The following is a 24330-nucleotide window of genomic DNA, read 5'->3' as shown; positions in this document are numbered from 1 at the left end:
CTGAAGCAAGCTAACAATTGATCAGATGCAAGGGATATATTGCCCTCTGGTGGAAACAGGATACGGCAAATCAACCACAATATAGTGAAGGATCCACACCTACCTAAGATCTTAAATCTCTCTCTCTCTCTGACTGGCTTATACTGAGCCAGGGCATTAATCCATGGATCTCAGTATTGTTTAATATGGAAGCAACTCTCCAAGTTCTCAGGCAGACAAAATTCTTTCCCTTCCCCTGCTACCTGAGATGCCAAAGACTGAACTCAGGACACACAAACATGTGTTTTCTTCCGCTGAACTATCCCCCCCCCCACCACCATATTACATAAACACACAGTAATGTAGTATGCAGATAAGTACCCTGGAGAATGCCAGGCCTGTTTAGCACCATAGTAGATACAGCTGTTCAAATAAAAATATAAAGAAAGAACCAAGAGTAGACCCAAGCAGAATCCAATACATTATTTTCCGCAGATGATGGACATAATCAAGACCATAGCTGATAGCATGAGAAACATCATTTATTGAGACACAAAGGGAAAAAAATACATATCCATCCAAGTTTTTCAGGTTCCTTTATATCCATTGACCCAGCTAGAATCACTCCCATCTTTAACTATCCAAGAATGATTCAGTTGAAGAGAGGGGCTTTCAGTTTACCTTGTCCCCAAGCCACCACAATCTGTTCTAAGAGACTGTAGATCAAAGACTATTCCTGTCAAGTCTTCAAGGATAATAATGCACAGGGGGGGAAATGAATGGAAGACATTCATGCCCTACGGTGTGGGTCCCCTGCAGCTGAAGGGCTCGTTACAATTTGTCCACAGGACTAGTGTTCTTGCCAGATGTCTTCACTCCTCCATCTCTGCTCAACAAGGAGACCAATTTGTGCTTCAAAGCAGCAGTTCCTCTAGTTTTTGGTTTAGGATTAACCAGGGACTCCCCTTCACCTTCAACTTTACCCTCTGTCACCTGACAAAGCAGCAAGTGGTGGTACTGGCTTTCTGAGAAAGAATCAGCCTCTACACTGGGGCTCATGCCAGGATGACTACTTGAGCATGTTGTCATAGCAGGACTGTTGTCATAGATGGGCGATGGATTGTTGTTCCTGCCCTCCGAGGAATCTCTGTAAGTGAGGTTAGGAGGACTTGGAGAGAAGGTATGTTGCTCTCGAGCACACAGGTTCTCATAGAGATGGTCTGAGAGCTGCCCTACATGCTCCTTGGATTCTGTTTCAGCCCAGGGCTGGAATAAGAGTGGTAAGCTCTTGCCAATAGAGGCATAGATGATGGGTGGCTCTGGAGTCCCCATTTCTGGGGAAACAGAATGGCTATCATTAACAGGCACAGCTGGGAGTCTCATTTCCACAAGTGCCTTTGGAGTTCCTGCATACATCTCCTCCAGGCTCTCCGTGGTGGTGGGCCATGACCAGTCTCCCGACTTCTGCATACAGTCTTGGACTGGGGAAATCCCAGGTTTCTTTTCTGCTTCAAGAAGAGTGGCTTTTTGGTGGTCTATGGCAGCTGAGACAATCCTGTAGATCTCTGCAGCCCGAATGGTGTTAAAAGTAAAGAGGCCTTCTCCTGAATCGCAACGGCGCCCTGCCTCAAAAGAGAACACGGTCTGGGGAGGACGGGGGGGGGGGGGGGGAGAGAGAAGAGGTATTCTCTTAAGGCGACATGAATCTCTCCAAGTTTCTCCAAGAACATGTAAAAGAAATTCTGGCAATGCTAATTTGCATCACAGACCGACTACTGAGTCAGATCTCTGGTCCACACAGGCAAAGGTCTTTATTTCTGGTGGTAGCAGGGATTGGATCTGATATCCTTTATATGCACAGCACGTATTCAATTGAATTATGGCCCCTACAAATGGAACAGTTCCATTTGAGTCTTATCAGTATAAAACAGAGGAATCAAAAGAGGCGGTGGGGAGGGGGAGAAATAAATTTGCTACCAATACAGTCAAAATGAATGCATGCATGTGTGCACTTTATCTGTTCCTCTGACTGGAAAAAAATGGAAATACGACCATTTCAACACACAGAACAATCCAAATGCAGACCGAAACTGGTGGAAACTTTAGCATGAAACTTGCCCTTAACAACTGCCTATGCATCTTCAGGGAGGTACATTTCACATAGCAAGTATCAGGTGAGGTATAGGATAGCTCTATCAATTCTTTTCTACAGAACTGATTATTTGCCTCCAGGCATAACTGGTGCTTAACATCCACTGAGAGCTATGGCAGTCTCTGCACACTGGTTGCAGGACAAGATGTCCTCTGCAGTTTTTACTACTCCTCAGAGTAGTCAATAGGAGACTGATGTTTTCTGTCCTAGGCAAGGTGAGCACCCTAACCTGCTAGCACTGGGGGCTCAGGCAGCAACAAGGAGGAAGAAGCCACATACCTTGTCCTGGCCAAATCGTCGGAGGAAAGCATAAGGCCAGGTATAAAGTGTTTTCCCAGATTGTGAGTCCTTCAGCTCCAAGTGTTCAGATAAAGTCACTAGCAGGTAATTCCCTTTCAGGCCACACCTGGAAGAAGCCTCTGTATGGAACACTACCACTGGGAATTCACAAGCTGTTGATAAAAAGATATTGCAAGAAATCAAGTGTTATAGATGTCCTGGCTTTTAGCTTGATTTTAAGCTATTCCAATGGCTCTGTTTACTCAGCATTTTAAAAACAAATAATTCTTTATCAAGGAAAACTACATCATTTATACAGATTGTTGTCTGTGGTAAGAATTACTGTTATACATTATGCATCTGACAAAGAGAACTGTGATTCCCGAAAGCTTATGCTACAATAAAGTTGGTTAGTCTTAAAGGTGCTACTGGACTCTTTTTGATTTTGTTATACATTGTACTATTTATTCTTCTTCTGCAGAAGAAGAGGGACAAATTGCTGTGCATAGAGCTCTGAAGTATCACAGGGAATCCTGTTCAGAATTCTGATTATTTTTTGCTGTGAAGAATCCATTCAGCTCTGGTTATTTCTCATTTTCTCATTACTCTTTCAAGGATATCCTCACATCTCATATTTTCTTTGTTCTTCTGGGATTTGCCTATAACCATGACTAGAGTTTGCTAGAGACAACTGCAGCATCTATCAAATTAAACCAAGAAACCTTTGGGATCTGGCCCATCAACTATACTCTCTTCTCTACAAAGTGTGCAATTGTCAGGACTTGTATTTATATTAGAATCCCTCTGTTCCTTTGAACAAGCATCCTCTGTTCCACAAAGCGTTATGGAGCATCATTATGAACTCACAGTCATTCCAAAGATTAATAGCATTTTATAAGAAACATTGTTCTCAGAAATAGCTATTTTGTATCCATGTTGCAGTGTTTTGTCTCCAACTGCCTTTCCTTTTGAGGGCATCTCTCTCTCTCTCTTGCTCTCTCTCTCTCTCTCTCTCTCTCACACACACACACACACATGCTAAAAAGAAATTCTTAACAGGCATGAAAAACATTCTTGGGATATAAACCATAACCTAAAGAGAGCCGAGTAAGTCCAATTATTAGAAACTTGGAAAACTAGTTTAAAATCACCTCAGCTGTGGATTCACTACGGAAGAGGAGGGGAGATGGTTTGTCTGTTGCAATCAAATTCTTGATTTTATTTTTACTGCCATGGAGGTCACATTTGGATTTTCTGAACAGAAATTGTCTTGGGCCAGCTATGACCAGAAAATTGGTACCCACATGACATTCTCAGCAGCAGCAAAGTGCCTCACACGGCTGTATTTTACTAAAATGGATTCCATTCAACCTGCTACCACTCAAAGCTAGCCCCTCAAGCAACTAGTTTCATGTCTTTCAAGCCCCTGGGATTAGCTTTTTCACTCCACCTGTGGAGCCCAATAAATTGAATATACATACTTTCCTGCCAGGAGGAGTAGATGACATTCTCCTCCATTTGGGCCTTTGGCTTGAGGCTACTTCCAGCTGTGCTTGATGAAGCAGGCATTCTCTGCAAGCACCACAGCAAAGAGAAGATGTGATAAGAACAGTATTTCAGACATTATAAATAGTATAGAAACAAAGGTGGCTACAGCTCTTGTCTCTATATTTGTTTATCTCCCTGACAACCTGAATTTAGGATGATTTCCATAAACTCTTGCTCTATTCATGTTTTAACGTAGCAAATCAGAATTATTCACTCCAAACCTGATTATTTCTATTAACCACTGAAGTCACCAATATCCCCATCCTTCTTCCCCCTTCTCCTATGTCTCATATCCGATTGCAAGCCAGTGAGGCAAGGACCTAATTAACTTTCATTTCATAAAGAACCTGGCGGGTGCTGTATAAATAAAATATTTCCTTGGAGGAGTCTTTTCCATCAGCCTCAGTTCTAATATATGTTGGGTAACAATCATCCTCCTTTCTTTTTAAAAATTATAAATAGAAACATTACAGCAATAAAAAGCCCAAATAGTATAAAGTTCAGATTAATCATCAGATATTGCAGTTACTCATAATTTAGCAGAACAATTAATCACAACACAGAAAAGGGAAATACATTAACATTAGAAAGTTTGTAATTCCAATAATTTTTAAACCAAATCAAATTCCCACCCCCAGATTCTTTTGCCCTCTTCCTAAATCCCCATGAACCATGATATTTTGTTCATATTTGCAAGATTGCAACATTTTTATAGAGCACGCTTCTAATCCTTAGTGTATCTTTAGATTTCCATGGTTTTGTAAGGAGAATCCTAGCCACCTCTATAGTCCAATATACTGGCTGTTTCTTTTTTTTTAACTATTGATCCTTTCAGAAATGTCAAACAAATTTTAGGAGTTATAGACAAATTCACTGAGGATTTTGTTCAACATACTCATGATGAGTTTATCCAAAAAATCTTTTCAACGGCATTAGCAATGACAAAAATCTATTTTCTCTCCACTGCATTTCCAACACATTACAGGAATTTAATAGACTTTAGTTATTCTTTGAGGGGTTATATACAAATGTTATAGTGACTGTCCCTCAGAACCAAATTAGGCACTGTCAGTTTTTGCTCACAATTAGACACTACTGTAAATCTTTTCCTCATATTTGAATAGTTTCCTCATATTTAAACAGTCACAGCTAGCTCTACGCATTTTGGTGTATCTGTGACAGAGGATGTGGTACTTTTTGTGATCATTATAGTTTCCTTCTTAGTTAAAAATGCACCTTCCAGCATCCTAATCCATTTATTCAAATAATAGTTTATTTAAAGGTATTTGAAGAGTAGTAGTGTACAATCTTCCATTTGTTCCTGAAGAGAAATATAATGTTTAATTTGTCCGAATTTAATCCAGCTCATAAATGTATATATTCCATACATCTCCTAGTTAGTAAAATTGCCCAACACAGCATATATATTAAAGTTAATATCAAAAATCACTGAAGATATAGGTGATGTACTGGACAGATGCATTTCTTATGCTTAGCATAAATATTTAATAATGTTATCAGCACTATGCTTTAATTAAATAGAATGTCTTTATCTTTTGGGTTCAGCCCTAAAATAGCATTTAATGGAAACATTTAAATGAAACTTAGGGAATATTTTTTCTAGAATCCCATGCATAGTATTAATTATGACTAGTTGATAGTTTGGTGATAAAGACACATATAGTACTGCCAAACATTTTTCCTTTTTCTCTAGATAGTAAACTTTATTTTCCCATATAAATGAATTTAATGGAGGGACTTTCATGTGCAAAGAACATAATTTCATCATCTCATTTGGCATACTACAGTTCTGGTCAGAAGGTAGCCTCTAGAATTCTTCTTATTCTTGGGGATGTGACAGGCAGAACTAATTTTAAAAAGCTGTAACATTTTTCATATTATATGTCTACTTGGAAACAAGTCCTACTGAAATCATTTGGACTATTACAGCCTATTCCTAACTCATTAATAGTATGATTTAGGAATAGGTTGCAAATGACTTGTGAAAGAACAAAGAAGAGAAATATCTGACACAGAGACCAAGCTGGGTTGGATTCACAGAGTAAAACATTCCTTAAGATGCTTTCCTACCTCTTCCTTGTAGCCTGGCCTAGGCTATCTGTTATCTTTCCTAATTGCAGAGGGGAAGCAGCGTTAGTCTGTTGTGGCAAAAAAAAAAAAAAAGAGGGAGAGAAAGAGAAGTCCAGCGACACCTTTAAAGACTAAAGTGTATTTCAGCATGAGCTGTTGTGAATCAGAGCTCACTTCTTCAGATACTATGAAATCATTAATGATTTCCTCTTAATAGTACCTAACTCACAAAAGGTCATGCTGGTATAAATGTTGTTAGCCTTTAAGGTGCTGCTAGGGTTCTGTTTTATTATCCGGTCTGTCCAGAGTCAGCTGGTTTATTGATCAGTCTTCAGTATATGTGATGGAAAGCAGGGCTAGGGCAGAACTGCAGCATGGTGCTGTTTGCAGGATTATGCATACCATTCCATTCAGGACCACCTCTGTTCCCAAACACAAAATTATTTAAAAATAAAAATAGCACTTGAATTAAGTGCACTCTCAGCAGTGCAATGAAAAGGCCCGAGAATAATAGGAAAACTCTGAAAGAAGCTTCTCAGCTGAATGTTGGCTGCTCTATCAGGTCTTACATGCTTGACATGAGGGCAAGAGGAATCTCCTTGTGGTTCTGTGAAGCTCAGGGGCAACCCTGTTGAATGAAGATGTTACTGTGTCTGTACCTGAAAAGCCAGCTGGCAGACACACTCTATCCAGTCATCTGGTTCTTCTGCTGCCATAATGTAGTTGCGTGCCATCATGCGCAAGTAGAAGGGCGCTGTGTCCTTGGGTGAACTGTGTTCACCAGCCCGTTCCACAGAGACACAGTCTGAGAGGCGGATCACTTTGCAGTCACCCTTGCGCAGAGTTGCCTTCTCTGCTGCAACGCCTTCACGTGTTTCAAAGTACTCGAGTCGCGCAACACCAGAGGGGCTATCAGCAAAGAGCTGGGCCCACACTTTCCTCCAAAGCTTCTGTGAGAGGGAACAAGGAATTAACAGCATACAGTTAGCAATATGCATAGAGTAACAAGAATCTGTAAAACTAAGTCTGCACAGAGGAACGGATCTGCTGGCAGCACTACTGGGAACAGAAAATTTGGAGATCGCATGTGTCTTAGCTAGTTGCCCTACTCTGGGCAAGAAGTTCATGGGATGGTTCAGTCCCAAGAATCACAGGCGTCATTATATAGGTTTTGGGATTACACCAAAGTACACCTTTGCAACTTTTTACTGTGTATCGTAATTGTTCTGCCTATATTTCATGTATTTATGGGATTGTCACAAAAGTACATGAATCTCACAAAGTAGTTAGTGTTCTCCTCCCCCTTAGGAAATCCCAGCTTTTAAGTATGTTTTAAACCAGGTTTATCAACCTTGTGGATGTGCAGAGGAGCCTGAAAATGGACAGTGGTCTAATGCAAACCTCAGAGAGGACGATGTAAAACTACCACTGGATAGTGGTTTTAGTGAGCTACCACTCATGGGCCTTTGGTGGTTCAAGGCTAACATCAATCACTGCCCCTTTCCATTCCTTATCAATTCTTTTCACAACTGTATTCAAATACATTCCAGTTTCCCAGCTTTGAAGTCCACTTGAATGCTACAAATGCAGCCACCCAATTGCTGGTGGTGACCGGTAGGGAAAGGCTCCAATATATTCCACTACAAGATTAATGAATTTTTAAAAAGCTGTCATCAACAGGAAGGGAATGCCTCTTTCAAAAGAAGCTTCATTTTGTGTTTGAATGCAGCATCAATAGCATGGATTGGATGGGAGCAGGTGCGACGCTTTTGCACCCCCTCAAACTCATCCCTGGTACAACTCCCCCACTGAGAAGATGGTACTAAAGCAGTAAACTTTGTGGTTCAGAAAGTGAGAAAGCCAAGTCGGCTACTAAAAAACAGTGGCAGACTACTGCAAATCCTAGCCAGTTGGTGAATTCTCACTCACCACAATATGGCATTCAGATTTCTTTGTCAGGGACAAACGCAAGAACAAAACCCATTTTGTATGCTTTTACTAGGACCAATGAAAATGACAAAAAAGCGTGCAAGCTTTTAAGTTCACCAGAACTCTTTATCAGGCTGGATATTATAAAAATAAAGGTGGGGATATGCCTCAGGTCATCATGATCTCAAGGCCAGAGTCTGGTCAATATCCTGGAAAATGTTAAGCAGGCAATACTTTGAATCTCCATTTCTGCTAGATGTTTTACACAAGATGTTGACAAGACCCACATCTTAAAGTTGTGACCTGAAACATGTCTCTCCTCCCCTTTTTGTACCATTCAGCCTGATGAAGAGTCCTGGTGAAATCATTTGTCATTTTGGTTGGTCCTTATAAAAGGTATTACAGGGATTTTCTCTCTTTTTTCGGGGGGAGTTACTTAGGACCAATATGGTAGCTTACAATTTCTTTGATATGTACAGAGTTGCAATAGCCAGAACTATAAGTTAAGGTTTTGACAGCACAGGGAACATAAGAAATACCTGGCAGTACCAGAGCTGGTGTTCCAACTACCTCCTCCTATACATTTTGGAGATCAAAGGGACTTGGAAGTAATGTACCAGCAAGTACCAAGGAAGGCTTACTAGACTGATATCCTGCCTGCTTTTATCTTCTGCTAATTCAGACAAGAGAAAGAATGGCACCTCACCAGTATGCATGGGGTTCACTGCAGGTTAAAACCACTTCCATAAGATAGATTTGTTGTGCAGTTCATAACAAACAAGACAGGAGGTCAGCAATAAAGGCTGATCAATTCACAGCCAAATATGCAACAGTTATATTACCTTCATTCCTTACTTTCCAGTTACCATTTGTCATAACCAAGCTACAGATATGGAAAGGGAGTTCTGGAATAAAATTTCTTAGGTGATGTAACATCCAGGTAAAAGAAAACGCAGCAAGAACGAAATCCTCTGCTCAGATGTCCTCTCAACCATAAGCTCACTAAGTGGCTTTTGCAATATAGAGATAAAAATACTGGCCTACTTTATGGGGTTGCTGCAAGGATTACAGAGACAATTTGGTGATCCTATCTCTCTCCTGCTTTGATGGAAGAGGCTCTGCTGTTGTGAGAAGGGCGGGGAATGATGGTGCCTGCATCCCCCTCTTAACTGTAGCTGCCCATGTTTGGTGGCTTTTTGGACACCCCCACAACTCCCCCTCCCCCTCAGCATCACCTTTTTAGTGATCACAGGCATTGCTGGGGAAAAGTTAGGCTTTTTGCTCACACAGCTACAGGATCTAGCCCAGTATAAATTGAGTTATTTGTATATTTGCACCCTGCTATATAAATGCTACATTTTTAAAGCAAAGCTGTACATCCTCAAATTGTTAGAATGCTCTTTGAGCATAAATGTTGAAATTTCACATTTGTCAGCTCAGCTCTAAGGCAGGTGACCGAAAATGAGAGCCACTGAGCCATTTCTTCTCACACCACATATCCGTTTCACATGGTAGGCACCACTGCAAGCTCTGTCCCCACAGGCAACTGTACCCTTAGGGAGTCTGAAACTTCGGCTTGGTTATTAACTGGCACCTGCAGCACAACAGACAACTAAGTAGAGATATCCAAACCGCCAACCCCCAGGCATAAGAGACAGGACACAGCATGGTGGACTGAGCCAAGTAATCTCTTCACTTCCAGTACCAGCTAGAGTATTCACACATTCAAATGCCATAATGCCACATTCAAATGCATAATACTACAGGACCAGGCAGCACAAACATTTACAAATGCTGTACACCCCTCACACACACACCCCACCCACATTCTTTGGGTATACCTCTCAATTCACATACTGTGCCATTTTAACATACTGAATTTATTTACACACACAGATGACAGAACATTGGTTATAAACAAAAAAATCCAGTAATCTGAGGAAAATAACATAGGTGAGAAACAGACCCGGAGTCATGACAGCTACTGTGGGCTTCAACTGCTACTCAGGAGCTCAAGCCCTAGAGACACCATAGCCAGCACTAGGATACTACTATGACACCACTCCCTTGAATACGTAGGGACTCACAGAAGCCCCTGGATTTCCTGCCCACAGCCCTTCCCTCCTCTACACACCCCTCTTTACCTTCCCAAATTTGACATGTTGGATATACAGAATCCCATCCTTCACAGGGCACTCCATGGGGCAGGCTCCCAACTGGCAGCAGCCCAATGAAGCAGACTGCTGCAGACAACGAGCGGTTGTGGCTGCCACAGGAATGAGTCAGTATATATGATAGCATGGTTGACTTCCTCTCCCTGCTAACTTCCTCTTTTGGGGCCTTCATGCAAAACAGGGAGTCGCAGCAAGCTGAGGACAGTTGAGAGTGACTCCCAGAGGACTTCTGACTTACTGAGCATGCCCTCCTTTTTTGCATAAGAAGCAACAGAGAGGAGGCTGAAAACAACCAGGTGGTATCATGCAGAGAAGGGCTGACTTTCACAGCAGAGAGGGTGTACATAAACTTATGAAACTGCTCTTGGAGTCAGACAGAAGTCTACCCACTCAGCCCCTGCTTCCCACCTCCATTTCAGGGCCACTTGCTTAGGGGCACAATGCTTGCACAATGCCTGTATGACTCCATTTATTGACGCAATGGGGTATTGCAGCACCGTCCCACCATTTTCTAGATTAAGATGCTGAACAGTTTAGGAGGACACAAGTTGTTAAAAAGAATAGGACAACACTTGTTTCTATATGCCAAAGCAAAAAGCTGCAGAACAGTAGAATGTAGCATCCTATCATGCAATCCCACTCTATGGCAGTTTGATACACAGGGCTGTGATCATATCCAGCACTTCAACTTAAGGCAGAATCGGCAACTGCTTACAAAAGGAAGTAGGTCCCCAGTGATTCTCTTTTCCACTCCACCAGTAAATAGCCTCTCTAGTAAACTATACTACAGCATTTGAGCAAAGTTGCCCTTCCAAGAACAATAAAGTCCTTCTGTTTGGCTGTCGCTGGCTAAATGGTAAAAAGCACTCAGAAGTCCATGGAGCTGTGTGCCAGGTAGTCCTTGCGTCCAATGTTGCTGACTTGCTTGGTCTGCATGGCTTCCAGCTTGGGGCAGTCTGTGATGCGATGGCCCAAGCCCCCACAGAAGGCACAGCCCCGCTCTCCTAGAAGATGAAAAAGCAGAGACAGATAAACTTCTGCTCCTTGGCTTGATCCATAACATGGGGAAAGGCAGCAGAGAGATGCCTGCAACATGAGGCAAAAAGCACTCTCTGTGCTTACGTCATTTTGAGCGGAAGTGGACGACAGAATTTACAACATGTGAAAATGCATCTGGTCCTAGACTCATTTTACTGTCTGCTAGCTAGCCGTTTTTGAGGTCACTGACCAGATAAGACCTTTCCTAACTTTTAGTGAATTATGACAAGAACTGAAAGAAGTAAAAGGAAGTTTATGCCCATTCCTCCCTCCTGGGAAGCCTCCAAACTTCTGTATAGAGCCAGACAAGATTGATGCCTCCTACCCGATTCCCTACGAGCTCCTTACCTCCAATATCCAGCATAGATTCATCTCCACAATGCAGCACCTGCAGCACAGGTGGCACCTTCTGCTTGGCCTCCAGCAGCAGCGCCTTCAAGTCCATGAGCACCGACTCATCTGAGGACCAAGAGGAAAATTAGAATAGAGGCAAGCCAGCTTCTTAAACAGAATACAATGGGCTTTGGTTACAGGAAGGAGGAGACTGTGGAGAAGCAAGTAGCCATCTTGATAAACAAGGGACTCCAAAAGACCCACAAGTCCCATATCCTGGCTCCCTGCAGTTTATTATTTTCAACAATGACTCAAAAGAGAGAATGGCTCTGGCAGAATTCTCAGCGGTTGCTGCCCAAGCATCAAGGACTCCATCCCACCAGCACGGGGTACCAATTCCATGTTCTTTATGCCCCCCAAAGCCAAACCTCTATCACATTCCCTTTAGATCCTCACCACAGGCTTTGTTGATGAATGTGGTGGCAATGCCAGTATTCCCAGAGCGGCCTGTACGCCCAATTCGATGAACTGGAAAAACAATATTGACACACGTCAGGTGGCAAACCTGTGGAGGAAGAAGCTGTCCTCTATCTTATTCTCTATGAGCCAACAATCCTGACTTAGCCAAGCATGTTTTACAACCCACAGGAATATATATACACACAGCAGGCACCAGAATCCTATGGGTATAAGCCTTCACTCCTTCTCAAAGGAAGCTCTAGATGCAACTCACACACACAACTGTAAATTTAACTGCAATGTTTGCCTTTGTACCATAATTTTCAATTTCCTCTGGCATGTCATAGTTGATGACGTGCTGGATGGCTGGAAAATCCAAGCCTTTGGAGGCAACATCAGTGGCAACCAGAACATCCTTCTTGCCATCTCGGAAGGCCTCAATGGCCTTAGTCCTTTCTTCTTGGTCTACAAAAAAAAAAAACACACAGAGTTGGCAGCAGAAGAGTGCTTCTCTCATCCACAAAGCTTATAGACCAAAGACAAGAAGGTTTTGTTAACATTCTGCAAAGAATTATTCACAGCTCCAGACAAAAGCCTATTGTCCCCACAGACACAGAGATGAAGTCCCAGGATCAACAGTTCCGCAGGCCTTTCAACCCTGACAGTGACAACTTTAACGTACAAGAAAGACACATTTGTCTGCTCGTGGGCTTTGTCCTCTGAGGAAAGTCTCTCCTTAGTTGATTTAAAAACCAAATGCCAGGATAAAGCTGATCCCAAATTAAGTATGCTGAACCATGGTTGCGGGGCCAAATTTCCCAATGAACATGTGGCCATTGTTGTTGTTTTTTAAATCACAAACTCCCAACTGCATTTTTGTCCTATTAACTGAAAGTTGCACTGATAGGGCACCATCTTCCTAGCTCTGAAATTAATTTATTTATGGAGCTTGCAATAGGATACCTGTGGGAGATAAGACCCATAGGCCCTCTATCAGTGCTGTTCTAGATCTTTGTCTAATCTTCAACTTCAACAACAACAACATTCAATTTATAAACCGCCCTTCAGAACAACTTAATGCCCACTCAGAGCGGTTTACAAAGTATGTTATTATTATCCCCACAACAAAACACCCTCTGAGGTGGGTGGGGCTGAGAGAGCTCCAAGAAGCTGTGACTGACTCAAGGTCACCCAGCTGGCTTCAAGTGGAGGAGTGGGGAATCAAACCCGGTTCTCCAGATTAGAGTCCTACACTCTTAACCACTACACCAAACTTAGCCTCTCTCACACCCTATGGATGCCAGTTCCATAAACTAACAGAAGTCTTACTGTGTCGATTTGGAATTAGGCATCTTTCAATTTCAATACATTATAATAGTGAAAGGGGAAACAAAAAGTCTAACCATAGTGAGACAGGGTTCTGTTACAGACTGAATTCCTTCTGCTGCTTTTGCACATTGTGACATACAGTCACATGTTTGACCACAACGTGCTCTCAGCAAATAAAAGGAATAAATATATTCAATGTAAAACTCTTACTGACCTTTACCACCATGAATGGCCACAGCCTCCACTCCTTTGAGTAGTAAGTATTCATGGATTGCATCTACATCAGCTTTCTTCTCAGCAAAGATAAGAACCTGCCAAAGAAAGCAAAAGGTTCCAGTGTTCCAGTTGATGTTCTAAAGAATCCTGCTTCAATTCTTCAACCTATACAATGTTCACCCTCCTTAATCATGGAACAAGAAAGCAAGATTCTGAAATTATGACCTACTACTGAGACTGTACTCACTGGCGGTGGGGTTTTTTGTAGACATTCAAGCAGGTACACCATCTTGGCTTCCTCCTTCACATATTCTACTTCCTAACAAGAGAGATGATAACACTTTTTTCAGTATGACAAAAGAGCAGGGGGTAAAAGCAGATGATATCACAGTTTAATCGATTAGGGATCAGAACACCATTATGTTAGGAGGTGAGAGATTTGATTTCAGATCCCTTAGCAACCAGGAAGTTAAGTGCCTGTTTATGACCAAGTTATACTTCTCAGGCTAACCTACCTCATAGTGTCATTAAGAGAACCAGACTGAATTCACATAATGCTGAATACTGCGCTGTTGTGCTATTGGTATCATTTACTTTATAATTGTCTTGTCCACACACACAAATTCAGAAAGTGAACAGTAATCCAGCAACAGCACAATATCCAAAATAAGTGGATCCTACCCTACCTTAGGTAAGAACTTTGAAAAGCATCTCTGAGGAGTACAACAGATAAAAATATTATCAGCATTTGGGTAATTTATACAATTTAAGAAGATAAAAGATACCAATTTAAGATGGTGAAGGCAACACACCTGTATAACATCCAAGCTGGCAGCTCCTGCACGTCCAACATTGATTGTGATGGGCTTCACAAGCGCACTCTTAGCAAAATTCTGTATCTTCTTGGGCATGGTGGCACTGAAGAGAAGAGTCTGTCTCTGACCCTAAGGGAATAATGGCACAGAGAAGAACCACCAGTGTGGTTTCATGATGAGAATGTCAGACTGGGATCTGGGAGACTAGGTTCAAATCCCCACTCTACCAAGGAAGCTTGCTGGGAGACCTTGGACTAGTCACACTCTCAGCCTAACCTACCTCACAGGATCGTTATGTGGATAAAATGGAGGAAAGGAGAATGATGTAAGATGCTTTGCATTTCTGCTGGGGAGAAGAGTGGGGTATAAATAAAGTAAGTAAATAAAAAACCAAATTATTTTGTATACTGCCACGCTTCCAGGAATCTTGCTTGAATACTATCACTGGAATCACTGGAAACAGATTTTGGAAACTGTACCGATAAGAGACTTGTTATAAAAGCACGGCTGTGTCGATTCTGAAAATCTGATTAAGTTGAGAATTTTTCATTAGGCACAGAATTCAGAATTCTTTCAAAAATCAAGCCCTCATGGCTGCAAAGACAGGAGATAATGCTTAGCAAAACCTCAGAAGCCAGTGAAAACAGGCCAGAAAGAGCATTTTCCAGCGGCTAAGGAAGCTTTAGTGCCTTACTGAGGCCTTTGCCATTCCTAGCAGACACACTAAATTATGTGAATATATATAAAGATTGCTCAATTCCCATAATTTATTGAGGTCATAGTATCAGCTTTTCTTGAACGAAAACGTGGGTCAGCTTACAGCCGAGTACAAAGAACCCTTTACATGACTAAGACAATCAGCTGCACAGCAACAAGCAGAAGGGCTCATACAGTAACTTATTTTTGACACACAACATTTTGTGACTATATAAGCAAGCACTATGCTCTAGTTAGTGCTTAATTTTTAAAAAGAGATTTGCCAGACCTCAGGCATGCCTAGTAATCACGCCATATAATCCAAATGCCTTTCCCATAAACCCCCAAGTGCTGACTGTGGCCACTTAACATTGAGGGAGAAGCAAAGGCACGCTCTGTTGCTACTTCATACGTTTCAGGGCAGATCCGTGCCTAACAAGTTTCAAGGCACAGTCCCAATGAGCTCCAGCTCCAATTAAGTCCCATCCACAGCACTTGCCTGCAAACTTTCACCTAGATAGGGAGAATGTATAATTCTGCAAGAGAGCCAAAAGCAAAGCAAAGGATCTAACAAGCCAGAGGACTGTGGCATGAGAGAGAGAGAATTTACCATGCCTCTGGCACTAGGGAAAAAATGCATGACTCAGAAAGGAATCTCAGATAAGTTCTGAATTCATCCGGATAAAGTTTGGAACACAGGCTTCCCTGGCTGGTACCTTGAAGTAGGAAAAGATGGTACGGATGTCTCCCTCAAAGCCCATATCAATCATCCTATCAGCTTCATCCAGTGCCAGATAGCGGCAGACATCCAGGCTGACCATTTTCTTCTGCAAGAGATCCATCAGGCGGCCTGGCGTTGCCACCATCATGTGAACACCACTGTGAGAAGAGAAGTCATAATTGCAGAGGTAGCCCAAGTCCGGCAGTTTAAACAGAGGTACAGGACATATTAATTTTCACCTCTAGAGGCTAAACACACTTTCTCCAGGCTGTATTCATAAGACCCGGCAGTTATGGAATCCAAATGGATTGTACAAGAAGGGTTCTTTAGCCTTAAGTACCATTCATACCCATTTTTTTCCTGAAAGAGTATTTCCCTCAGACTTTGATTAAAATTGGGCCAGGATTCTCCAACCCTAGATTCCTCCTCTGTTCAACTGACAGCCAGCATGGTGTAATGGTTATAGTATCAGACTACATTCTTGGAGACCTGGATTCAGTCCCTACTCTGTTATGAAAATTGCTGCATAAGCTTGGGCTAGTTATTCTCTCTCAGCCTAACCTACCTTACTGGATTGTTGTGAGGATACAGTGAGGGAAGGAGGATCATATCCATACTAGAACACTGTCAAAAAAGTAAGTAGGGCTTCTCTGTTTTGCAAGCTAAGAAACTCTAGATAGGGGTGGTGGGTCTTATGCTGGCAACAGTCACATGAACAAAGAGTTGAATAATAGGTCTGTGATACTCCCTGCCCCAAGTGTCTGTATCCTGCTGTCTCCTCACTAACTGCAAAAACATAACATAACTGGATCCACAGAAAGGATGAGAACTGCTTTATCAGAGGCACAAGCTGATATAAATGTGCTTATATGTTCAGTAGCTGGTTAGAAAACTTTTTTTGAAAGGGGTCTTCTGGAAGTGTATTGCCTATTCCAGATGTAAGGTCCTAAAATAAACAGCAGCTATGATACCTGCAAGGACTATGATAATTGATGAGGCAGGGAGATGAACACAGGCTCTGCTTTCTTAATACCCACCCTAGAGAGGAGGAGGAGCTACAACTTCAACCCTACTTTAGATACTTAACCTGTACTCAAATGCCAGCCTTACTGTTTGATGGTCTCCATCTGCTCCTTGACAGACATGCCTCCAATGCATAGGGCACAGCGCAGGGCAGGCATCCCATCCTCATGCAGCAGGCGACAGTAGTACTCCAGAATACCGTGAGTCTGGCGAGCCAGCTCCCTCTGCAGAGACAGTCGCCTATTAACCAGCAACTACGTTCCTAGCTTGCACCGCAAACTTTTTCTTTTTCTTTTTGCCATAACTGTTTCCCCCATCCATACAAGATCAATTAGGCACATGGCAAGGATCAGGCAACTTACTGAGGGGCAGATGATAAGCCCGTAAGGCCCTTCTCTCTTGGAAAATGGCAGCCTCTTCTCCTGCTCCAGACAGAACATGATAACAGGGAGAGTAAACACCAGAGTCTTGCCAGAGCCAGTGAATGCAATGCCAATCATGTCTCTGCCAGAAAGGCTACAAAGAAAATAAAGTACTGAGTCAGAGCAACTATTTATTCTAGGAGTGGGGTAGAATAGGAGAGATATATTGTGTATGTGTAGGGGAACAAAGTTAGCCTACTTATGCTATTTTGAAACTGTTAACATTTGGCATTAAAAAACATCAAACCAGAGAGTCTAAAGGCTATGAATTGCAGACTATAGCAACAGTGAGAACCTGAATTTTCATTTGAGAGAGAGAGAGCAGATTTCTACTCTCAAAGTCAACAACAATGCAAAGTTGGGAAATGCTGAGCATTTTAAAAACTATAACAGGTCTGCATGGGAATTCCAGTAGTCAGTCTCTTCAACCCAGCAAACGGCCCAGACATCCTTTGTGGACCGGCTTCTTGTGCTTTTACCCCACACCTTACACTCTCCAGTGTGTAATGAGTGACTCTAGCACAGTGATGGCGAACCTTTTTGAGCCCGAGTGCCCAAACTGCAACACAAAACCAACTTACTTGTTTCAAAGTGCCAACACCGCAATTAAACCTGAATACTGAGGTTTTAGTTTAGAAACAACCACTCATATAGTTGTCCGAACTAATTAACATATTTCATCTTAAAAGAGCTCCCCCCCTACCACCGTCACAAATGAAAGTAAAGGAGCACAGCAGAATGAATGCAAGCAGCTTACGTTCCTTTGGAGCTCAGCACCACTCGCCTTGCACTCATTCATTCATTTTCTCTCTCTCTCTCTCTCTCTCTCTCTCTCTCTCTCCCCCCGCCGTCACAAATGAAAGTAAAGGAGCAGAGCAGAAGGAATCCAAGCAGCTTACTGTTCCTTTGAAGCCCAGCACCACTCGGCTTGCAGTCGGAGGAAAAGGAATCATGTGGGTGGGGTCAAAACCCACGTGACCTCTCTTCAGCTCTACCAGAACGCCGTTCCTGTGCGTTCCAGCTCCAAATGAGCCCTGGGAAAAGGAATCACGTGGGCGGGGCCAAAACCCACGCCTCCAAATGAGCCCTGGTTCGCGTGCCCACAGAGAGGGCTCTGCGTGCCGGCTGTGGCATGCGTGCCATAGGTTCGCCATCGCTGCTCTAGCACAACCAAAACAATCTGTGTAAATCAGTTTAATCTTCTTCATTGCAACTTCTTTTGTGAGGAGAGTGTATGTGAATAATAAAAAAACTCCATACTGCTTGCAAAGGGCACAGCAGTGGCTAAGTACAATCAGGAGGAGGCTGAAGAAACCCTGTAGTACTCACATCGTTGGAATACCTTGGATCTGGATGGGTGTTGGCTGCAGGATCCCCTTCTTTTTGAGGCCTCGCAGGATTGCTGTGGACAGAGTTGGGTATAGATTCAGCAGCCAAAGGAGGACAGACTAGAAACAGAGCTCTTTCCCACCATATGGCTAGCATAAAGGTACAAACGTTTTGGGTACCTCTCATTCTACTATTTGTATTCAGCTATACAGACCCAAGCACAAAAAACCACCAACACATGGATCAGATAGATCATGTCAAATATGACCACATGCAGATATTACTGGCTGCTTTTCATGCCAAATACAATAAAATCTTTGTTATCTGTCACTTCACTATCTAGAAAACTCAGCTCACAACCATCACATGGCACCCCAAACCACCACATACTCATGACTCTGGGCATATGTATGCCCTATTTCCACCTCTCCAATTTGCTGCCTTGATATCTTCATCTGCTGCAAGGCTTCTGACAGCCAGCATTGCCGGCTAATGTCATGCTTAGAAAGCTGCTGACCTGCTCATCTGGCCTGCTGCACAGGACAGCTCAGGGGGAAGTGTAGTAGTCCTGCCGGGCACAGAGGGTGTTGCCAAGCATTCCAAGGGGTGTGAGGTTTGGTTACCATGGTTTCTTCCAGGTAGAGAGCAAGACACAGCAATGAGCTCAAGTATCTTCTGATCAACTAGTAACATCCGTATCCGGTAAATGTTGTATAGCAAAGCTTTTACTGTAGATGTAGGAAGTGAACGCAAATTGAGCCCCTACCTGCAATCATTTAGAAGAAGAGGGGGGAAATGACATAACACATGCTTTTGCTGTTTCAGTCTGATATGTTTCATGTGTATTATGTATTCTGCAGGCATATCCAAATACAAAAGGGGGCTTGAGATGCAGCCCCTAGAACATGCTGGCTGGAGAGAAACAAAAGCCAGGAGCTCTTAACTCCAAACTCACCAATGTGAAAAGAAATCCCTCAAAGATGCATGTAGCCACCTACCTGGTGGGAATTTCATCTCTTTAAAGCTCTTGAGAGGGGGTGGGATGCCTTCTCCCTCCACCAGGATGTGGTATTTCTTGCGCACACGATCGTGCCGTGCTTCTGACATAGCCAGGATATACCGGGGAGCTTTCCAGCTGGTACAGCGAATACAAAGAAATAACAGCAGGGAACAAAGACACCAGGATGAGGCCACTCATACTGAAGTGGGAGGGCTGGAAATCAAATACAGTCAACAGCCAGGGACAGTTGTGTTTATACTGAGCCTGCCTTTCACAGGATCTCCCAAAGAGAGAGAACATCTTTTTTCTCCTCTCCTCCCCACACCACCACTGGTCTCCTTAATATCCATTCTGATGAACAGTTCATCAACTGCGACTTGAAAACTTACCCATATTATTGTGTAACTTTGGTTGATCTTAGTAAAAGATGTTACATAGCTTTGGGAGTTAATTTTGCTTTGGAACAGCATAGCTAGCTATGTGCAATCACTGTAACAACAGTACTACCTCTGCAAGGTTTTCCAGTTCCACAGTGAATCCATATTTCTGGTTCACAGTCACCAAGAAAGTTTCAGAACTGCTGTCCATAGCTGCCTTGACTTGTTTTTTAAAAAAATCTCTTTCATTTATCCACTACAAACCCTTCAAGGCAACTAACCAAAACCATCCCTAGTCTGGCAGGGCTTAGAAAAATCACATCTCAGCAAAAATGGCTCTAAGGTACAATCCAAAGATTCACAGTTTACAGATAAATCCATACCTCTCTGCCTTTGATCAGAGATCTTAGCAAGTGTTCCTGCCACACATCTTCAGATAACCTTGGATAGGCTGGAGCGTCATTAAACTGGCATTAACAGCATATGAGGCCTACCTGGTTTTAATAGGATCATCGTATGTGATACCCTTTGCCATTTCCTTTACAGACATTAGTGCTACAGAAAAGAAAGACACTAGTATCAACATAAGCTCTTTATAAGTCCAAGGAACACACAGCAGCAGCAGCCACCACAGCACAAGAACAATCAGGGCAAAGGGATGGATGCACTGTGGACTGCTGTTCCATATTTGCCATAACATTGAGAGCTGGGAAGCACTGGGATCCACTACGTTTACAATCAGAGTGCTAACATGCAGCTTCCTCCTCACTTTCCTGTCTAATATCAATGGACCCTAGCCAGGGAGTATTTCCTTGACACTCACCCCGACCTTCTGCCACACTCTCCAAAATCTTCTCTTCTTCTTTCAGCTGCTTCTCTTTAGCCGACTCTTTACGTGCTGGAAAGATTACAGATCAGTCAGTTATGCCCTCCTAGAACCTCCTCCCCATCCACACACCAACCCCAGTACGCAAGCTCTACCTTCTGCCTTCTCCTTGAGATGCTGGTGCTGGTCCAGGAGGCTGACATTTGATTGTGGACCCAGAGGAATGTCATCTTCATCTCCATGATATTCACTGCCACTGTCCCTCTGTTCCTCCTCCAACACCCCCTTGCGGCGCATCTGCAGTCGCTTTTGCAGCTGAGCATATGTAAGGGACACAAGAGGTAAAGTCCAAGGCTTTACCTGGAACAGAGGACTGCTAGCTCATGTAAAGTCACATTTCAGGGAGAAGGCTATATAACCTCTCAATTTCCCCTCCTTAATAATGCCCACCCCTTCACTGTCTGTGTACTTATACTCACAGACCCATTTTTTCTTTAAAAATTACCAGTCCTTCTGTTTCTGCAAAAAAGTGAAGCTGCCAAGCAGCCATTAAGATTTGGCTACCAATGTCACAGATGGCAAACAAGGGGGCTTTCTGAATAGTTTAGTTCACTCTCTCAACAGTAAGGGAATCCCTTATTCTGCCTTCCATGACAGCAGCATGTAACTAAATCATATTCACTGCATGACACCTTCACTTTTTTCCAGGAACAGAAACAATGACTAACAGCAAGCAATCAGGACTACAAAAAGGGGGTGGTGCCTGGGTGTTTTTTTTTTAGCACTATCACCATTGTCCAGAAAGAAATCAGAGTTGAGAAGAAACTGCTTTTCTTTTGAGAGGGCAGAGGGCTAATGATGAGAATCAGAGCTGTTGTGCGGCGGGGGGAGAGTATGAAAACATGTTCACTCTTTTCAAGGCTTCCTTGAATGAATGACAGAGGGAGGTATGACATGACTCGTAGGATGCATTTTTTAAAATGCACCCTAAATTTGACTCTACCTACCAAATAAAGCCTAGATATGAAGAGGTCACTTCAAGAACTTTGGTTCACATTGGCATGGACTACAGGGCCGTTTCCACAAGTCTTACCTTTTGCCGGCACATCGCGGAAGACAGTGTCTTCACGTGCGAAATCGCACCAGGAAGACGCTGTTATCACGGAAGACAGCATCTTCTCACGCGATTTTACACAATAACAGCATCTTCCTGGCGCGATTTCACACGCAAAGACGCTGTCTTCCACGATGTGCCGACAAAAGGTAAGACATGTGGAAACGGCCCAGCTCCAGTTCCATCTCACTGCAATTCTCTCCCCATAATTCATTTTTCTTTTATTAACAAACCACTCCTTACAAAACACCACACTCATATCTTGCTCCTGCCCACCCCAACAAAATGCTTTCTGTCCCCCTTGCTTTATCTATCTATTCTCATTCACATCATGCACATAATTCTTAAATATGTGTCTCATGCTTCTGGAAAACAGTTTTGTGTGTAATTTAATTATACAAGCTCCTCTGCCCCCAAACCAGAAAGAATATTTAGCCTCAAAGCTACTACATATGCACACTTCCCAGTATTTAGTCCTGAGACAACATTGTATCTATATGAAGAAAGTAATAGTCAGCCAGTAAGAGTCCACTGTCTACAAAAGAGTTGTGCATCAGGCAACTAAATGAGAAGCACCTTTCCAAGGATTAGCAGAAATCAATGGGAATGGAACTATAGCATTTCCACAGCAACTCCATTTTATACTATGAATCCAGGGAAATGCAGTGGTAAAAACATCAGGAATATTGTCCAAAGAAAGTAATGCTGGAAGAAGGCAGGACTAGGGTGGTCTATGATTTTGACATTTACAAGACAAGTGGTTCTTAATGTTGTTAAGTCTTTGGAACTTTTGGTATTTGCAAAATGTAAAGTGGATGCTATTACAAAATGGCTGCCACAGGTACAATCACAAAATGGCTGCTACAAGGTAGAGGGTCAATCACAAAAAGTTATCTTCTAGTTAATATCTTACATGTCTAGTTTTACCTCAATTGATATTTGTGCTAATAGATATTTTTTCTTTTTCTAGACAATCATTGGCCAACATAGGCATCCTCCTACACTGGAAGCAGCTACTTTTGAATGGGTGTTCCCTGCGGACACAAAGGTGATAGTTTTTGAGTTCTGAAGCATCTTCTACTCCAATGAGGTGGAAGAAACTTCTGCCTGAATGCATACTTTGTTGAAGGTTCAAACAGGCACCAAGAAAGTCATCAACAGGAAGGAACCATGGTACGCTGGGAATCATAGGAACTATATTTTATTAGATCAACTTTGTTTAGTGTAGAGTACAGGCACAGAATAACATAGAAGTCTTAGATGGCAATCCTAAAAACACTTTACTGGGAGTAAACCCAACAGAATAAAATGGGATTACTTCAGAGTAGATCTGCTTAGACCTGCTCCCTGCAGGCAATCTTAACAGAGTTGCACTTTTTTAGGTCAACTGCAGTAACTGGGCTTAGAATTCTGGGTTGGAAGGATAAGATCAAAAGGACAGAATAAACAGATCCATTTGCCTCCTTCTGTAAGATTCATTTGGATTTCCTTCACAACGATGTTTTCATCCATCAGCAAAAATCAGGAGGCAATGTCCCTTACCAATTAATTAAGAGAAGAGAGGATACATCCCTGGCAGCTGGGTAGGGGAGCATTCTACATGTAACAGACTCCCTGCCCATGTCTTAACTAAGCTTCTGCTAGCTCAAAGGAAAGATTTATCTTTTTCTTGGATAGCTTTAGCAATTCAAGACCTGTCAAACAGAATTGCTCTTTTTTTTTTGAATTTTTTTTTATTTTTAATATCTAACATAAAAAACTACAAAAGACTGCAAAAATATAAAGGGGAGAGAGGGAAAAGAAAAGGGAAGGGGGGACTGGGAAAAGGGGGAGGGCAACACATAAACAACAAACACTACACTACATGTCTTGTATTCCCTTCGTGCTGTAATTTTTCTTAAAAGTTAACTTTCTAATATGCTATCAGATTGGGATTCGTTTTCGTTTTCTCGGCCATGTCGGACGCTCCTCTCCGCAGGTCCGAGAGGAAGCGCCCGAGCAGCCTGACCGGGCGGCTGATCTGCGAAGATTAGCCCCCAGGACTCCCAGTGAGGGAGGCAGGGTCCGGGACATGGCGGGAAGAGCCCCCTGAAATCGATGCGGGGGGTAAATTGCCCGTTTGTCCCTATGGAGGCCGGCAGACGTGCGCGGCACCTCGAGTGCTGCCGGGCCATGGAAAACGGCAAAGAGCAGAACTAGGCGGAAGCCTGTAAGTAAGCGAATCCCTTCTGTTATTACAAGGGCACGCGAAGGAGTGGTGGGATCTGAAGCTAAGAAGGCTCGTTCTTCCCCCTCGCTGAGTTTCAGAATTTGGTCGGCGGTCCCCCCCCCTAAAATGGCAGCGAAAAAGCAGAGTCCCGCTTTGGGCAAGTCAATCTCGGCTGCCCTGCAGGGGAAAGGAGAGTCGCTCGAGGACTTGGTGAAGAGGTCGGTTATCAAAGCCATAAAGCCCTGTGTTGACAAGCTGAATGAAACAGATC

General features: G+C 42.9%; 2 protein-coding genes across 3 annotated transcripts in view; both read right to left on the bottom strand.

Moving 5' to 3' along the window:
• Nucleotides 1–517: 517 nt before the first annotated feature.
• Nucleotides 518–10179, bottom strand: DOK3 (docking protein 3). Of its 2 annotated transcripts, XM_054976814.1 has the most exons (5): nucleotides 10123–10179; nucleotides 6709–6999; nucleotides 3892–3982; nucleotides 2411–2583; nucleotides 518–1623 (listed from the first exon to the last, which is right to left on the bottom strand). In XM_054976814.1, exons 1-5 carry the CDS (start codon nucleotides 10177–10179, stop codon nucleotides 811–813), a joined length of 1425 nt encoding a protein of 474 aa, XP_054832789.1. In that variant the 3' UTR covers nucleotides 518–810. The 2 variants fall into 2 exon arrangements, with proteins under 2 accessions (XP_054832789.1, XP_054832788.1); XM_054976813.1 differs by lacking the exon at nucleotides 10123–10179 and having other exon boundaries at nucleotides 6709–7763.
• DDX41 (DEAD-box helicase 41) overlaps nucleotides 9840–24330 on the bottom strand; it is a 26562-nt gene continuing 12071 nt past the window's right edge. Inside the window, exons 3-17 of the mRNA XM_054976811.1 lie at nucleotides 20892–21051; nucleotides 20734–20808; nucleotides 20405–20465; nucleotides 19532–19668; nucleotides 18534–18606; nucleotides 17145–17298; nucleotides 16870–17006; nucleotides 15755–15917; nucleotides 14340–14471; nucleotides 13775–13846; nucleotides 13526–13622; nucleotides 12298–12447; nucleotides 11980–12051; nucleotides 11539–11649; nucleotides 9840–11156 (exon numbers count right to left, since the gene is read on the bottom strand). Coding sequence (XP_054832786.1) covers nucleotides 11020–11156; nucleotides 11539–11649; nucleotides 11980–12051; nucleotides 12298–12447; nucleotides 13526–13622; nucleotides 13775–13846; nucleotides 14340–14471; nucleotides 15755–15917; nucleotides 16870–17006; nucleotides 17145–17298; nucleotides 18534–18606; nucleotides 19532–19668; nucleotides 20405–20465; nucleotides 20734–20808; nucleotides 20892–21051 — 1731 coding nt within the window. The 3' untranslated portion in view covers nucleotides 9840–11019. The remainder of the gene's footprint in view (nucleotides 11157–11538; nucleotides 11650–11979; nucleotides 12052–12297; nucleotides 12448–13525; nucleotides 13623–13774; nucleotides 13847–14339; nucleotides 14472–15754; nucleotides 15918–16869; nucleotides 17007–17144; nucleotides 17299–18533; nucleotides 18607–19531; nucleotides 19669–20404; nucleotides 20466–20733; nucleotides 20809–20891; nucleotides 21052–24330) is intronic.

This window comes from Eublepharis macularius, chromosome 4 (genome assembly GCF_028583425.1).
Source record: "Eublepharis macularius isolate TG4126 chromosome 4, MPM_Emac_v1.0, whole genome shotgun sequence".
Taxonomy (NCBI): domain Eukaryota; kingdom Metazoa; phylum Chordata; class Lepidosauria; order Squamata; family Eublepharidae; genus Eublepharis; species Eublepharis macularius.
Note: the sequence above shows the minus strand (reverse complement) of the source record. Positions and strands in the feature narration are given on the sequence as shown.

What these genes read in the sequence shown, in the direction of transcription:
- DOK3 (XM_054976813.1), bottom strand. Translation starts at nt 7,176, where the DNA reads ATGAACTTCTTGCCCAGAGTAGGGCAACTAGCTAAGACACATGCGATC. An exon ending in TCTGCCAGCTGGCTTTTCAG is followed by an intron (nt 3,983 to 6,708) that starts GTACAGACACAG and finishes TGGTGCTTGCAG; the next exon opens with AGAATGCCTGCTTCATCAAG. An exon ending in CTACTCCTCCTGGCAGGAAA is followed by an intron (nt 2,584 to 3,891) that starts GTATGTATATTC and finishes TTTTATCAACAG; the next exon opens with CTTGTGAATTCCCAGTGGTA.